Source organism: Staurois parvus, unplaced genomic scaffold, assembly GCF_062004578.1.
Source record: "Staurois parvus isolate SC_StPar_1 unplaced genomic scaffold, SC_StPar_1.0 ptg000086l, whole genome shotgun sequence".
In the NCBI taxonomy this organism is placed as follows: domain Eukaryota; kingdom Metazoa; phylum Chordata; class Amphibia; order Anura; family Ranidae; genus Staurois; species Staurois parvus.
This window is the reverse complement of record NW_028317882.1, coordinates 11884312-11898895: the sequence shown is the minus strand read 5'-3', so window position 1 is coordinate 11898895 and position 14584 is coordinate 11884312. Positions and strand designations below refer to the sequence as shown.

The window sequence follows — 14584 nt, the reverse complement described above, 5'->3', positions numbered from 1 at the left end:
CAGGCAGCATCATTTGGCTCATTGTTGCGGTGGGGTAATTTAAAACAAAATGTCCCTTGGGATTTAAAAAGAATGTAGCCATTCAGGAGGTGTCATGATCACTTCTTGAATGCCTGGCAGCCACTCCTATACAGCTCTGTGAAAAGCGATCCACTGCAGATCTTTTTTCGGAGAGCAGTAAGCATTGTCATCCATATGAAAAAGCTCTAGAGGGGCTCAGTTTAACAAAAACTGCTATAGTAATGATAGTGACATACTGCATCATAAATGTCATTTTTTATTTTGTCTATAGTTTCATTTTAACTGTCTCTAAATGACAATTTTATTTTTCTATTTCTGATAGAGTGGGGAAGGTATAGTGCTTCTGCCAGATTGTTACTGGTGCTGGGAAGATTTACCCTCTCTATATGCTCTGGTGGTCACAGTCATCATTACTCAAAACAAGGAAACAAGAACAGAAGCAAATGGGAAATCTTCAGCTAGTTCTATTGACAGTTGACTAAAGGTATTTTCTTCACTTTGGTGGGACCTCCTCTCACTTCCTGTTGAGAATTTAGGACAAGATGTGAAGATAAATCTCCCCAGTGGAACACAGATGAAAAAAAGTAGTTTTGCCCATTCCAATCTCCATCTAAAACTTTAGACATACTTATAGTTGACCCCTGTATGAATGCAGCCCTGTGCAGTCACATGAAAACCAAAAACAATATACTTAATTCTCATTCCTTTATCTTACATTTTAATCTGCTTATATTTTGCCTACCCTAGTTCCCCTTCCCCCCTTAGCTATCAACATGCTAATAACATTTTTAAATGAAACTTTTCAGTTTTTGCTACATACTGTACCCTATTTTATACCCAGTGATATCATCACTGGGTCCCCATGCTTATCTCTACAATGCAGGCAGATCATGGTAGGAGGAGCCAGCAGGGTGCTTTACATAGCTTCCAGAAAACATCACAATACCCTGCCAATGTACTCCTCTCAAGAGCTCTCATCCCTGATGCAAGCTGGCTCTTTAGAGGAGTTATGCGAATATCAAAATGCCTAGATGAGAGATTTCAGTCTTGAAGAGTGTGCGTTCCTTGGCAGGCTGCTAACTCTCCATGACTGTAAGAACTGACAAAACAGTGAATGAAAGGGGCAAGCCAGGGACACTCAGGTTGAGGAACAAATGGCTCTACAATGGTGGATACCCTTCAGCCAGGATTTGAAGCAGACTTTATCTGACTAGCTGCAGCCTCTAAAATAATGCACACTGAGAGAAGCTCACAGTGTGCAAAGAAATCAAAGTAAGCAAGTTCAGAATGCTCTTCAGGGACCAAAGCTTGTGTGAATGGGCCCAAAAATCAAAGCTTGATAAACGGTTTAATAAACCAGCTTCAGCTTAGCATATATAACATCTGCTGGAAACAGACAACATTTTGTGGACAAGGGGGCTTTCTGCAGGAAAAGAGATTTAACCTCCATTTACAGAAAGGCTTCTTCACAGTAAGAGCTATGAAATTGTGAAATAAACTTCCTGAAGAAATAGTTCTGACCAGCTCAGTAGATTGTTTTAAAATAGAGCTGCATGCATTCCTAGATGCACAGAATATAACTAGATACTGATATTTAGGCTCCATGTACACTGCAGCAGATAAACTGACGTTCAGGAGCTTTTCTGTGCTTTTTTCAGCAACCCCTAAACTCTCCCTAATGTTTTCCTATGTGTCCATGTACACTATGTCGTTTACAATCGTTTACAGGCAGTTGAGTTTACAGTTGTTTTTTTGAATGCACAAAACTTGCGTTCAGGAGTAGATTTTATCAGCGTTTCAAACGCTAAATGCTTGTAAACGTGTGCAAACACGGCTAACCGCGTTTATAAGCGTTTGCACTTGGGTTTTTTTTTTTCCCTTTCCATTTCTAGATGCTGTCCAGAGCTTTTTTTCATCATGAAAAATGCATGCAAAGTGTTTTCATGGTACTCAAATGGACCTGGTACATCCGTCGTCTGTTCCATGGCCCCATGCAATTCTCTATGAGTATATGGCGGAAATGTAGGACTAGGTTTGCATTGACCTCAGACTGCTCCCCACTGACTAATATCCTCTTTAACCCCAACCTTCCAGATAGTTTGGCAGTGCCCCGGATGTCTCCTTGGGTCACGGCGAAGCTCTTCCAATTGTGCCACCTAGTACATCCTGTTACTCGGAAGCTACAACCATTCTCTTACCTCCAGAAAAAAGATCTGCCTTCCCAGCATTTATATAAGTACCTCCAGATACGCCACTTTTTCTTCACCATGTCCCCCGCATTGACTCTTGGGAGACCCACTCCCTTTGAGCGTCTATGCATACAAGGTCCACATCAAAAGGGCATAATTTATAATATATACAAACTTCTTATGGATGCTGCCCCCCTCTCTAACGACACTCATCATTACATGCGTATGTTGTCCCAGTTTTTGCAATGTGACATTGATCTTATGCAATGGAAGAAAATTTGGGAAAACACATCTAAATCTTCTGTCTGTGTGCTTTATAAAGAAAATACTTACAAAATTTTGATGTTATGGTATATTCATGCCTTTAATACGAATGCTTCTTCTGCTTGCTGGCATTGTGGGAAAGATTTTGGCTCCCTCTCCCACATTTTTTGGACTTGTGGATCCATTGTCCCTTTTTGGGAAGAGGTTTTGTCTTTTTTACAATTGTTATTGCATACCTCTCTCCCTTTTGAGCCTCTATATTTTTTACTGAGCCTGCCATTCCCAGGTCTTCCCAGAATGGCCAGGAAACTCACCACACATATTCTGACTGCAGCCAGAAGAAGTATTCCTATGTGTTGGCTATCTGCTATACCTCCTTCGATGTCAACTCTGTTTAAAATTATTGCTGATGTGAAACGGATGGAGTACCTGACTGTTATACATGCCTGCTCGACTGCTGTGTTCGAGGCAGTGTGGCACCCATGGGATAATTTCTCCTCCTCCCACCTTTCTCCAAATGTACAGTTCTGATGGCCTCCCCACTGTAGCTATATGACATTGTTTGTAACTATGCAGACCTCCCCATCGATGTGCTCCTTCTTTCTCCTGTGTTACTCTTTGTATGTATGTGTATATATATATATATCCATACTTTGAGGTTTCACATGAACAAATATGTTAGACACTGCAATAATTTCTGCACAGAAATGAGCTGGAACACATCCAAACACCACAAAAAAAAAGGACAGCTAATCTCAGCAAATACTGCTCTCTCTGCTTCTGCTCTCTCTATAACTCTCAAAATGTCTGAAATAGTTAATTTTTTACTGTTTTTCAGTGCATTCTGGGTATTTTGGAAAAACACTTCTAAACGCAAGCGCTCATAAACGCAGTATGCAAACGCGTCTCAACAGCCGTTTTTTAACATACGTTTTCCAGCAGTCAGTTTCCATTGTTCAGAAGTGTTTTCCAAATGTCCCGTTTACATGGAGCCTTAGAGATAGAAACACCAGGGGTAGTTAATCCACAAAATATCTGATCCCCTCCTGGGTGATCAGGAAATATTTTTTCCCCCACTGGAGCATATTGGATCATGCTTTATAGAGTTCTTTGCTTTCCTCTGGGCAGACTGTGGGTATATGATTGTGTATATGGAGGTTTTCTATTTGTTTATTTTTTACTGGTTGAAATACACGGATTTGTTTCTTCTTTCAATATAAGGCCCCTTTCACACTGACAGTTTGATCAAGTCCGCCTGTCAGTTTTTCAGGTGGACCCCATCGGACCATCCATAGCTCTCTATGGAGCAGAGGGTGTCAGCTGACATGTGTGCCCGCCAGCATCCAATCCGATCCTGTACGCAGAAAAAAAAGACGGATAAGGATCAGTTCCCAATCAGTCTGGCAGATCAGATTGGATGACAGTCAGATGAAAATGGACAGACGGTCCGTTTCCACCCAACTGCCCCATAGAGAACAGCGGGCTGTGTCTGTGTCCACTCTGCATAGACTTGTCATCCGCCTGTTCAGCAAGAATCAGCAGAGAGATCCCCCGCTAAGCAGGCGGATCCGACCCATTTGAAAGGGGCCTAACTATGTAACTATGATTCTGAATATTTTTATAACAAAGGCTACCTTTGTTACTGATGTTTAGTCCTATGCATTCTTCACTAAGGGTAAAGAGTGCTTACAGATATGAGGGAAGATTTGCATGGTCTGGCATTTTCTCATCAGATTGGAGAATGTACATTTGGCACGAACCTAAAAAATATTGTGTCTCCTAAGACGGGCTGTTCCTATACTACTCTCTTAAAAAATTCAAAAATGTAACATTTTATAAAAAAACATAAATTTTTTTAAGCTTCTAATTCTTTCAAACATAGATCTGTCATGGCTTTGCTGGTCTTCAAAGGTTGAATGTGTTAGTGTTTAGTTAATTTATGTTTGAAAAAAAACCTTTTACATCACAGTTATTCTCATCCATTATAACAAATATTGGACAGGTAGTTTCAAAATTGCATCTGGCTGTTATAATGCTGTGCTTCCAATTAAAGTGAAACTAAACCCCATTACTAAAAATGTATACACTGTATTGTAGCTTACCAAGCACTAGATGTGGTGGAAGCATTAGTTTTTATTTTTCTTTCTTTATTTTCACCTGTGATCGGCCAAGTAACACACCTCTTGTCTTCTTAGGGTGACTACATTCACTCCTGCACTGCATCTATAGAGGAGCAATATAAGCCACCCTTGGATAGCAGCTAAAACGTTTTAAGCAGTCACAGCAATAGTTTTTTTCCTTTTGGGATAAAGGTATTACATAAATGAAAAAAGCTAAACACGGTAAGCACCCTTGTCAGTGTTAAAATGGTTGCAAACTTAAAAGCATGAAATAAGAACAAAGCATATCCTTCTATAGTGTGTACTTGTCTCAATTAAGATCACTAATGTAATTTCTGTCTGCTGCTTCATTCCTTTGTTATCAGCATGAATCACTTCTGACATGTTTCCCTGACACCAACAGAATATAGGTGACAGGAGAGGGACCTCCAGCAAATTGACAGCCTCAGCTCTGTCCATGTGTGCTGTATGGAGGGGGGTGTTCCTTCCCTTCAATCAGTTCTCAGAGCTCTCCTCACTGAGCTCTGCAGAGTGTAATCTCAGCTCTCTGCCCCCTTTTTTCTAAATTCTCAGACAAGCTTTATAAATTCAGCACTTTGAATGGATGTAGAGAAGAGAAGACTGCAGATAGAAAGGTACAGTTTCTGTACGAGGATCTCTGTGTATTATCCGAGGCCAGTCACTTCACTGGGTATATGTAAGGGTTTACAACTACTTTAACTACAGGACATGCAATCTATTTGACTTTGCTGGTACCTTTACTGGATGTCAGAATATATCTGCAGGATACAATTTGTTACATAGGGTAAAATAATACTTGTCAATGTATGAGCTTAAGGTGACTGTAGATGAATTAGTACGCTTGTTTTTTGCTGGATAGCTTGGTCTGTTATAGGGGGTTTAAAATCAACATGCTTACTGGGAACATGGTGCTGTGAGGTAGCAGAGCGTGTGAGCTCCGGACACCCGTCATGAGCTCCACAAGGGATAATCCCTAGAGCCTACCTGGTCCTGCCTGTGTTGCCTGTGGTGGGAGTTCAGTGCCAATCCATTCGGTGGCTCTATTCCCCCCCGGTGGCTGGTGGTAGCAGAGGGTCCCGGACGGTGCGCTCTGGTCATCTGCACACGAGCTGTAGAGCCAGCGGGGATTGGAAGCGGTAACCTCTGAGCGATGGAAGGATGCCGGGAGTGCCTGTGAGACTGCCGGTGTAGCAGTGGCTGAAGTTCCGGATGCCGAGGGGGAGCTGAAGGAGTTTGTGGAGAAGGATGCAGCAGCACTTAAAATGAGGCCCTTATTTCACTTCTGACATGCGGAGATACCCCAGGACCCCTGATCGGTGGGGACCCTCCATAGCATACATTCTACTCCAGGAACCCGGGCCAGAAGGTCAGACCAAAAGGAAGGAGCAAGAAGGGTCAGAGCAGTAGCGTACCTGTGGCATGAAAGGTGATGGTGAGTAAAAATCTTTGAAAGAACTATTGTTTGTGCAGCAAACATTGCCTGCTGGGACTATTGTGTGCAAAGAGAAGAACTTACTTGAGGGTCATAGGGATCTTGGGGGTCGGGTCTACTCCTATATATAAACAAGATAAGAAGGGGCATTTGGGTTTCCAGTGGAAGAAAAAAAGAGGGCTATTTTGGGGCCAGTATTTTCTTAGAACAGAGGAAAGCTAATTGTAAACCCTTGAAATGAAGAATAGACCGATTAAACGCAAACACAAGCACAATAAGAAATGACATGCCCCTGCAAGATGAAAACTCAGAGACCTGAGAATCATCATGAAGGACTTAAAAAATCTGAGGGAGACCAATCCAGACTTTCACTCGAGACACTGGAAGAGAACCAGAATAAAGAATATGCAAACTCGGAAAGTGTATTAGATCAAGGGTCAGATATTAACCTGAACTGAAGAGGGGAGAATGGAGGGCTACATGCAATTAATCAATAAATTAGAAATGCAGGTGGAGGTGATGTGTGGAGAACAGAGAAAGCTTTCATCTTATAGTAGAAGATCAGGAGAATCACAACAGAAGAAATAATTTAAGGATTAGGGGTTTACTAGAAGAAGTGGGACAGGAAGAGGACCTACAGGAGAAAATAAAGAGTGTGTGTAATCCAAACATGGGTAGATCAGTAACAGAAAAATTGAAAATTGAGAGAGTACACAGGATTAGACGGCCAAAAGGAGTACTGGTGGAAAGCCCCAGAGATGTGATAGTTTGATTCCATCACTTCAGAGATAGAGAGAGAATTTGGAAAGGGTGACTTTGCTGTCAGCTGTGCAGTCCAATTGGGATGGATCATCGCAGAGGGAAATTCTACTACTGTCCCTGGATATTCAGAAGGCATTCGACAGTCTGTCCTGGGACTACTTGTTTAGAACGTTGGACAGGTATGGGTTTGGCCCTTATTTTACGACGCTGTTGCGGGCCCTCTATTCTACTCAGTCAGCTCAAGTTTCCATTCGTGGACATAAATCAGTCCCTTTTTCGATAGAACGAGGAACTAGACAGGGATGTCCTCTTTCTCCGTTGCTTTTTGCGTTGGCGATGGAACCTCTTGCGATTGCTATTCGCGCTGATTCCACTATCTCGGGCGTTACCTGTGGTCAACGGGTTCATAAATGCGCCCTATTTGCCGACGATGTTCTTATGTACATATCTAATCCTTGAACGTCTCTACCTGGTCTCTTCCATCTGTTTCATCGGTTTTCTGAGGCCTCCCGTCTTATGCTTAACTCATCTAAAACTGTTGCTTTAAATATCTCATTACCTGATTCAGAGGTTCGCTACTGCCGGGAAAATTTTGATTTTAAGTGGGCCTCTGGTTCTCTCCCTTATCTGGGGATTCTCCTCACGAAATCTTTATCGACGTTATATAAGGCCAACTATCTCCCGCTTTTCAAACGACTTAAAAATGACTTACTAGGCTGGCAGGATCTTTCACTTTCCTGGTTTGGTAGAATTAATTCTATTAAAATGACCTTCCTACCAAGATTATTGTACTATTTCAGGACGTTACCAATTATGATCCCCAAACGCGAACTGGTCTTACTACAGGTGGCAGTCTCCAGATTTGTGTGGAGGGGAAAGCGCCCTAGGCTGAACAAATCTACCTTATTTTCTTTGAAGAGGCATGGCAGTTTGTGACTCCCTAATCTTTTTGCATACTTTCAGGCGGCCCAAATAGCACAGCTATCTTGTACTACGTCCAGGGGATATGTCCCCCAATGGGTTGGGATAGAGGCTCTTTCGTGCCGTCCATATGCTATTGGTACTCTCATGTGGCTTCCCAGCAGATTTTGTGCCCTACTCTATCCTATTCATTGTCAGTGTGGGATAGATGGCGAGCTCATAAACCTTTCTTCTCTCCGCATACCCCGTTGGCCCCGGTGTTTGGTAATCCTGAGTTTGCCCCGGGTCTATCTTTCGCGAGGTTCCAATGGTGGATTAATAAGGGGTTGTTACGTATTGGGGATTATTTGGATGGGGTTCGCCCTCGGTCTCCTCAGTATTTTGTGACTTCTTATAAGATGCCTCGCGGAGAAATATTCCGTTATCATCAACTTCGCTCTTTTATTGATAGCAAGCTTAGACTACTCACAGAACCTTGTGCGCTTACTCCTCTCGAGGTATCCTGTGGGGCAAGTGGGATGATGCGAGGTCGCTTGTCCATTGTTTATGCTTCGTTGGTTGATCCCCTCACTAAATTATCTTACATGACTCTCTGGGAACGGGATTTAAATAGCTCATTAGATTTAGATACCTGGCGGGCTGCGGCCCATGCCCTATCGAAGATTTTGATTAACACTGATCTTGTTGAATCTAACTACAAAACGCTACTTCGATGGTATTTGGTGCCTGCTCGCCTAGCCATAATGTATCCTTCTGTTTCATCTGGCTGTTTCCGATGCTGTGGTCAAGAGGGTACTATGTTCCACGTCTGGTGGAAATGTCCAGTTGTGAGTAGATTCTGGATTCGCATATTTAATTTTCTTTCCTCAGTAACAGGAATTAATATCCGTAGATCGCCGGAAGTGGCCTTGTTCAATATACTACCCTCTGATGTTCCCAAAAAATCGATTAAATTAATTTTATATATAATACTGGCGGCTCGCATTACCATAGCTAGAAGTTGGAAACAATCCTTGATCCCGCTGGAAAGAGTGAAACAAAAACTAAACTGGATAATGGTTAATGATAAACTGACGAGTATTGTCACTGATGATGTGTCCAGATTTGAGAGGACTTAGGAGCCTTGGATTGATTATATCACGGTATCGTGAGTGTCTGGCAGCTGACCCTCCCCCCCCCTCTTGTTTTTTTTTTTTTTTTTTTTTCTCTTGGGAGTAATTTCCTCTTCATCCCTCTCTTCCTCTCTTTTCCTACTCTATACGTTGAAAAATGTTTTGTTTCTTTTTTCTCTCTGTCACTTTTGGTTCATTTTGGTTTAATTATTGTTTATTGATTTATGAAACCTGTCTGTCCTGATGGCTATGACACTTTTTGTGTGAATTGTAATGCTATTGTCTGATATTTTTTTTTTTTTTTACATACCTATAAGTGTTATGATTCTGATTTTACATCTTGTTCCACCATGCGAGTGGCCCCCCCCCCTTTTTTTTCTTTTTTTGTTGTTTGCCATCTTGTTTTATGTCTTAATATGCTGGTTTCTCAATAAAAATATTGAAATATAAATATAGACAAAAATATTTATGCCAAGGTATTGGCAACTAGGTTGAAGAAATTGATGCCGGAGTGGATACACCTGGATAAGGTAGGATTCATTCCCGGAAGAAAAGGGAGGGACAATGACCTGAGATTACTGCTCCTCCTACAAAGGGTAAAAAGAGAGAATTTGCTGACAATCTTCCTGTCAATTGATGCTGAAAAGGCTTTCAACAGGGTTAATTGGAGCTTTATGATGGATACGTTGGAGATTTTAGGAATATGGCCAAAAATGTTAAGGTAAATAAAAAGGCTTTATAGCGCCCCGTCAGCGACTGTTAAGGTTAATTTTTTGTCTCAATGCTCCCATCACCACTGAGGATGTCAGATGATCAGTATCCATTTGAAAAATTGTTGAATGAAACTGCGGTACCAAAGAAGGGTACCTCTAGGATCTATAAGATCCTCATGGATATGGAGAGCACCGACTCGCCCATGTTCTTGGAATAATGGGAACAGGAGCTTGAAACAAAATTTAATGATCAGGAAAAGAATAAAACATTTAAATTAAATTAGGTGACAAATATGAGCACAGTTGAAATGAATTAAAAAATGTCTGGCTAGATGGTATTTTACACCAAGTAAGGCACATAAAACAACAAGCAGATGTTTCACCTTTATGTTGGAGAGGATGTGGGGAAAAATGCACAATGGTTCACATATTTTGGGATTGTCCGAAAATACAGGGTTACTGGAAGGGAGTATTGCAATGTATCCAAGAAATATGTGGGACTATTGTACAGAGAGAACTGTGGGTATGTTTATTTCATAAATTTAAAACATCAGTAAATTTGCAAAAGAACAAGATTTTGTATAATTTAATCAGTGTGGCTAAGGGCTTGATACCCAAGTATTGGCTCGCCCCAGATCCACCAAGATTAAATGATTGGGTCAATAGAATGGAGAATATCTACAGGATGGAGAAGTTGTGTCATATTGAAGAGGATAGAATGGAATAGTTTAGGAAGACATGGAGTTGCTGGTTAATTTTTAAAACATCTAAAATATATTTGGAACTTGTTGGACTATAGAGGGAAAAGCAGAAGAAGGAGCTCTAAGAGAGTACCCGATAGAAAGTAGGAGATAGGATGGAAGAGATCCAGATATAGATAGAAAATCATGAGAAAGGATAGATACTAGAACTTGGATGTGGATTGGGGGAAGGGGAAGGGGGGAGAGGAGGGTGGACGGGATGAGGGAAAAGTTGGATTTAGACAATTTATATGTTTTGGTGTAGTTTCTATTTTCTACTTTTGTGTGTTTTTGATGTACTTTTTTGCATTGGGAAAAATGTAATAAAAGATCTAAAAAAGAAAAAAAAATCAACATGCTTACTGGCCAGGTCACCAGGTAATAAAATGGAGTTACAAGGAAGACTCAGGAAAAAAAAGAAAAAGACTGCTGTGTTAATTTTGACAGACTGTGTCATATATTGTATGTAATTGTTTGATTTGGCCATAGTTTCACTTTAAGCTAGATTTCAGAAAAACACCATATTACATTACCATGTTTCTAAGTTTTTATATACAGTGATGGCACAATAAAGTGTGGGGCCCAAATCTCTTAAATTTGAACTCCTGGCACCAAAACTTTCATTTAAATATAATCCTCAATAGCCACAAAAAATACAAATCCACTTTATATGCATCAAATGCCTTTGCAAATCAAATTTTTGCCTTTAGAAAGTTGTGGAGATATCATCACTGTGCAGCACATAGAGTGTGCAGAAAGTGAAGCCATGGAAGAAACGTGGAAGACCCATCCACTACAGCCTGTCTGCAGAAACTACAGGACGGGGGAAACAAGACCAGTTACCCTGCACAAGGAGAGAAAGCATCAGTGACTGGTCTTAATACAAGGAGCTCCTGAAAAGAGGCAAACTGGACTCCTGTAGTCAAAATACACCAAACAAGATTCAAGTAAGGATACATCTCTTACATATAAACAATATTAGCTTATCCTGGAGTTCAATGCTAAGATCTTGACTTGAATAGGTGCATTTATCCCCTTGTCCTTCATCCATGTCCTAAACTAGTGTACCCTCCTTTAAAAGGCTCTAAAGTAAAATACTCTTTACATTCATGTTACTTATAAAACTATTTTATATACCCATGAATCTATGTAGTATATATATTTTCTTGTTCGTCTGCTCTTTTTGAAATACACATACCATCTGTTAGTACCACATCCCTAAGTTTTTCCAGACGCTCTGCAAATCTTGCTACATCTCCAAGAAGCTGTGAAATGTCCTCCACGTCGATAAAGGATCCCTCTCCACTTTCAGGAGGACTTGGTACACCAGATGGTTTGACGGCTTTCACTCTGGAAGATGTTAAAGGGATTCCTGCAGCACTAGCATGGCGACTTAAACTTGTAGGTCTCTTCAATGTTCCTGTAGAAACAGGACTGCTGTTGGGTGGTGGGTTAGAGGTCACTTCAGAAAATGGTTCATTTGGATCCTTACGGGGTGACTCCTGAACACAGAAAAACATAATGATGAATTTTAATGACTGTCTATTTAAGAGCTGAAAATTACATATAAAGTGATGAGGATTATATATCAAACACAGTTCTAGATTACTGAAAGGGGTTCTCTGCTTTTAAGCAAAAACAGATTCTGCTTTGCACACTCCCTTTACACCCCCCCCCCCCCACACACACACTTTTTGACCTAACCTACCTCTCCTGTCATCCTTGCTCCCGAGGAAGTCCAGTATAAACTATGATTATATTACTTTGTGTGGCTCAAGAGTTTTACCCCTGCTCATCCATCTTCCCATAGCAATCCTGAATTCATAGATGGTGGACGATATCCTTATTCTCCCAAATATACATCTGCTACTCTATGGCCCTGTAATCTATACAGTACTGTGCAAAAGTCTAAGACAGGAATGAAAAAATGCTGTAAATTAAGAATGCTTTCAGAAATAGAAGTGTTAATAGTTTATTTTTATCAATTAGCAAGATGGAAAGTAAATGAACAGAAGAGAAATACAATTCAAATCAATATTTGGTGTGACCACCCTTTGCCTTCAAAACAGCATCAATTCTTCAGCTCTTCAAGGTACACTTGCACACAGTTTTTAAAGGAACACAGCATGTGGGGTTTTCCAAACATCTTGGAGAACCAACCACAGATCTTCTGTGGATGTAGGCTGCTTCAAATCCTTCTGTTTTTTCATGTAATTCCAGACTCCATTATGTTGAGATCAGGGCTCTGTGGGGACCAAACCATCACTTCCAGGACTCCTTGTTGTTGTACACTGAAGATAGCTCTTAAAGTAAAACTAAAGGCAAGGTTTTTTTTTAGTTTTGGATAGAGGAGAGATGAATTAGAATGCTTGTCGGCTTTTATTGCCCGTTAAGGAGATTCACCTTCTCTACTTATCATAAAGTAAGCGAAATCCCAAATTCTGGATTATCCCAAAAAAAGTAATAGAGGGAAAATTTTCAAGGATTTCCTCTCGTGTCCTGTTTGGCTATGAGGCAAGAAGTGAAAGGAAATATCCATAATGGGACACAGATGACAAGAAAAAGTTTTACAGGGGTTATAACCCGCTCTTGCTCTATCCAAAATGAAAAAAAAAGGTTTTGCCTATAGTTCTACTTTAATGACATTAGCTGTATGTTTGGGGTCATTATCCTGCTGCAGAATAAACTTGGGGCCAATCACGAGCCTCCCTGATGGTATGGCATGATGGATAAGTATCTGCCTGCATTTCTCAGCATTGAGAACACCATTGATCCTGACCAATTTCTGGCTACATTTACCAAATCTCATTTATAGAAATGCAGCCCCAGTCTAGCAAGAAACCTCCACAGTGCTTTACTGTTGCCTGCAGACACTTATTTTTGTACCGCTCTCCAGTCCTTCGCAAACAGACTGCCTTTTGCTACATCCAATAGAAGGGAGCAATAGAAGGGACTTTTTAAATTTAAGAATACACTATTAAGCATGTTTAGTGTCACATTAAGTGTGCTGTTTTGCATTAAATTTATTTGTACATACCAACTTTTTGCAAAATCCATTTAAGTTTTATTTAATGTATGAATACATTAGTCAAATGTTTTAAAATGACTTGCGCTATGTTGTGCACTAGTGTACTTGTACTAAAACTTATTTAAATAAAGAATGTATGAAAAAAACAGATTGTGATTGTAACCTCTTATTTGGCAGCATGGAATGATCCTTGCCTACCTTTTCTCTTCCCTTTATATGTTGGAATAATGGACACGTCCCACTGTTGAAACTTGTTTGTAGCAGAACGAGTTTGTACAAATATAATCCCAACAGTGTTTGAGAAGCATGGGCCTCTATTCATAGCTACATAGAATATTTGAAAGTCCCTGTAACCTTCTATTTAGACTGAAGAGCATTTTTATGATTTTCTGTACAATTATGATTTGTCTATACAATAACTAATTCAATTTAGAAAGAAAAAACACAAATGCACCATTTTCCCCAACCTGGATATTTCTGTGCACGTAAAGGCGCATATAAAATACATGTATAGTAAGAAAAAATCTGTGCAGTTACCCAAATAGTGTATAAAGTAATAATAAAACATGATGACAAAAAGTGAGCTAGATGATCTCCAATCCCAGAGGACGCCAGTTTTGGGGAAAAGTGTTGGTCAGAGTCATTCTGTGACATCACCACGCACAAGCCGATGGACTGACACCGTAGCTGAACAGTTTAAGCTGTGATTACTGCCTTTTTCTGCCCATCTGAACGTAAGTGCAATATTAGGCTTCAATAAATAATTTGGTTTTATTTGAGTTGCACTATGGCATGAGGCAGTTAAGCCAGTTCCTGGTGTAAATTTGTATTTTGTTGCTGTATCCATCTACCATCCTCGGATCTGTCAGTGAAAGTGTCAGTGTGGAGTTTGAACACTATCTGCTCATTTGATCTTTATAGTTTGAGATCAATGTGGTCTGGTAAGAGGCTTGCTTGTCTTCTGAGGAGCACTATTTGAGCACAGAGGCACTTTATTAGAAGTTATATATGGCCCGCAGCACTTTTTCTTCACATTAGATTTGGGGAATTTCAATTTTAACTTTTATTTGGACATATTATATTTATATTTAAAATGTAATAATGATTTGGATTAAGCTTGTTGATAAATCTAGATGCATATGAGTATGTTTTGCTAATATCTATAGGGATTTATTTTGCATATACTATATTTATGATTGATCACATTTAAAGTGGATAGCACACTTTTTTTTTATTTGGCATATAAAATACATAAATTAAC

At 40.1% G+C, this 14584-nt stretch overlaps 1 protein-coding gene across 2 annotated transcripts in view; it reads right to left on the bottom strand.

The window, feature by feature from the left end:
- Positions 1-14584, bottom strand: part of ARHGAP45 (Rho GTPase activating protein 45) — a 172071-nt gene that overhangs the window by 139163 nt on the left and 18324 nt on the right. For both annotated transcript variants that reach the window (XM_089670068.1, XM_089670070.1), the window contains exon 2: positions 11494-11797. In XM_089670068.1, coding sequence (XP_089526194.1) covers positions 11494-11797 — 304 coding nt within the window. The remainder of the gene's footprint in view (positions 1-11493; positions 11798-14584) is intronic.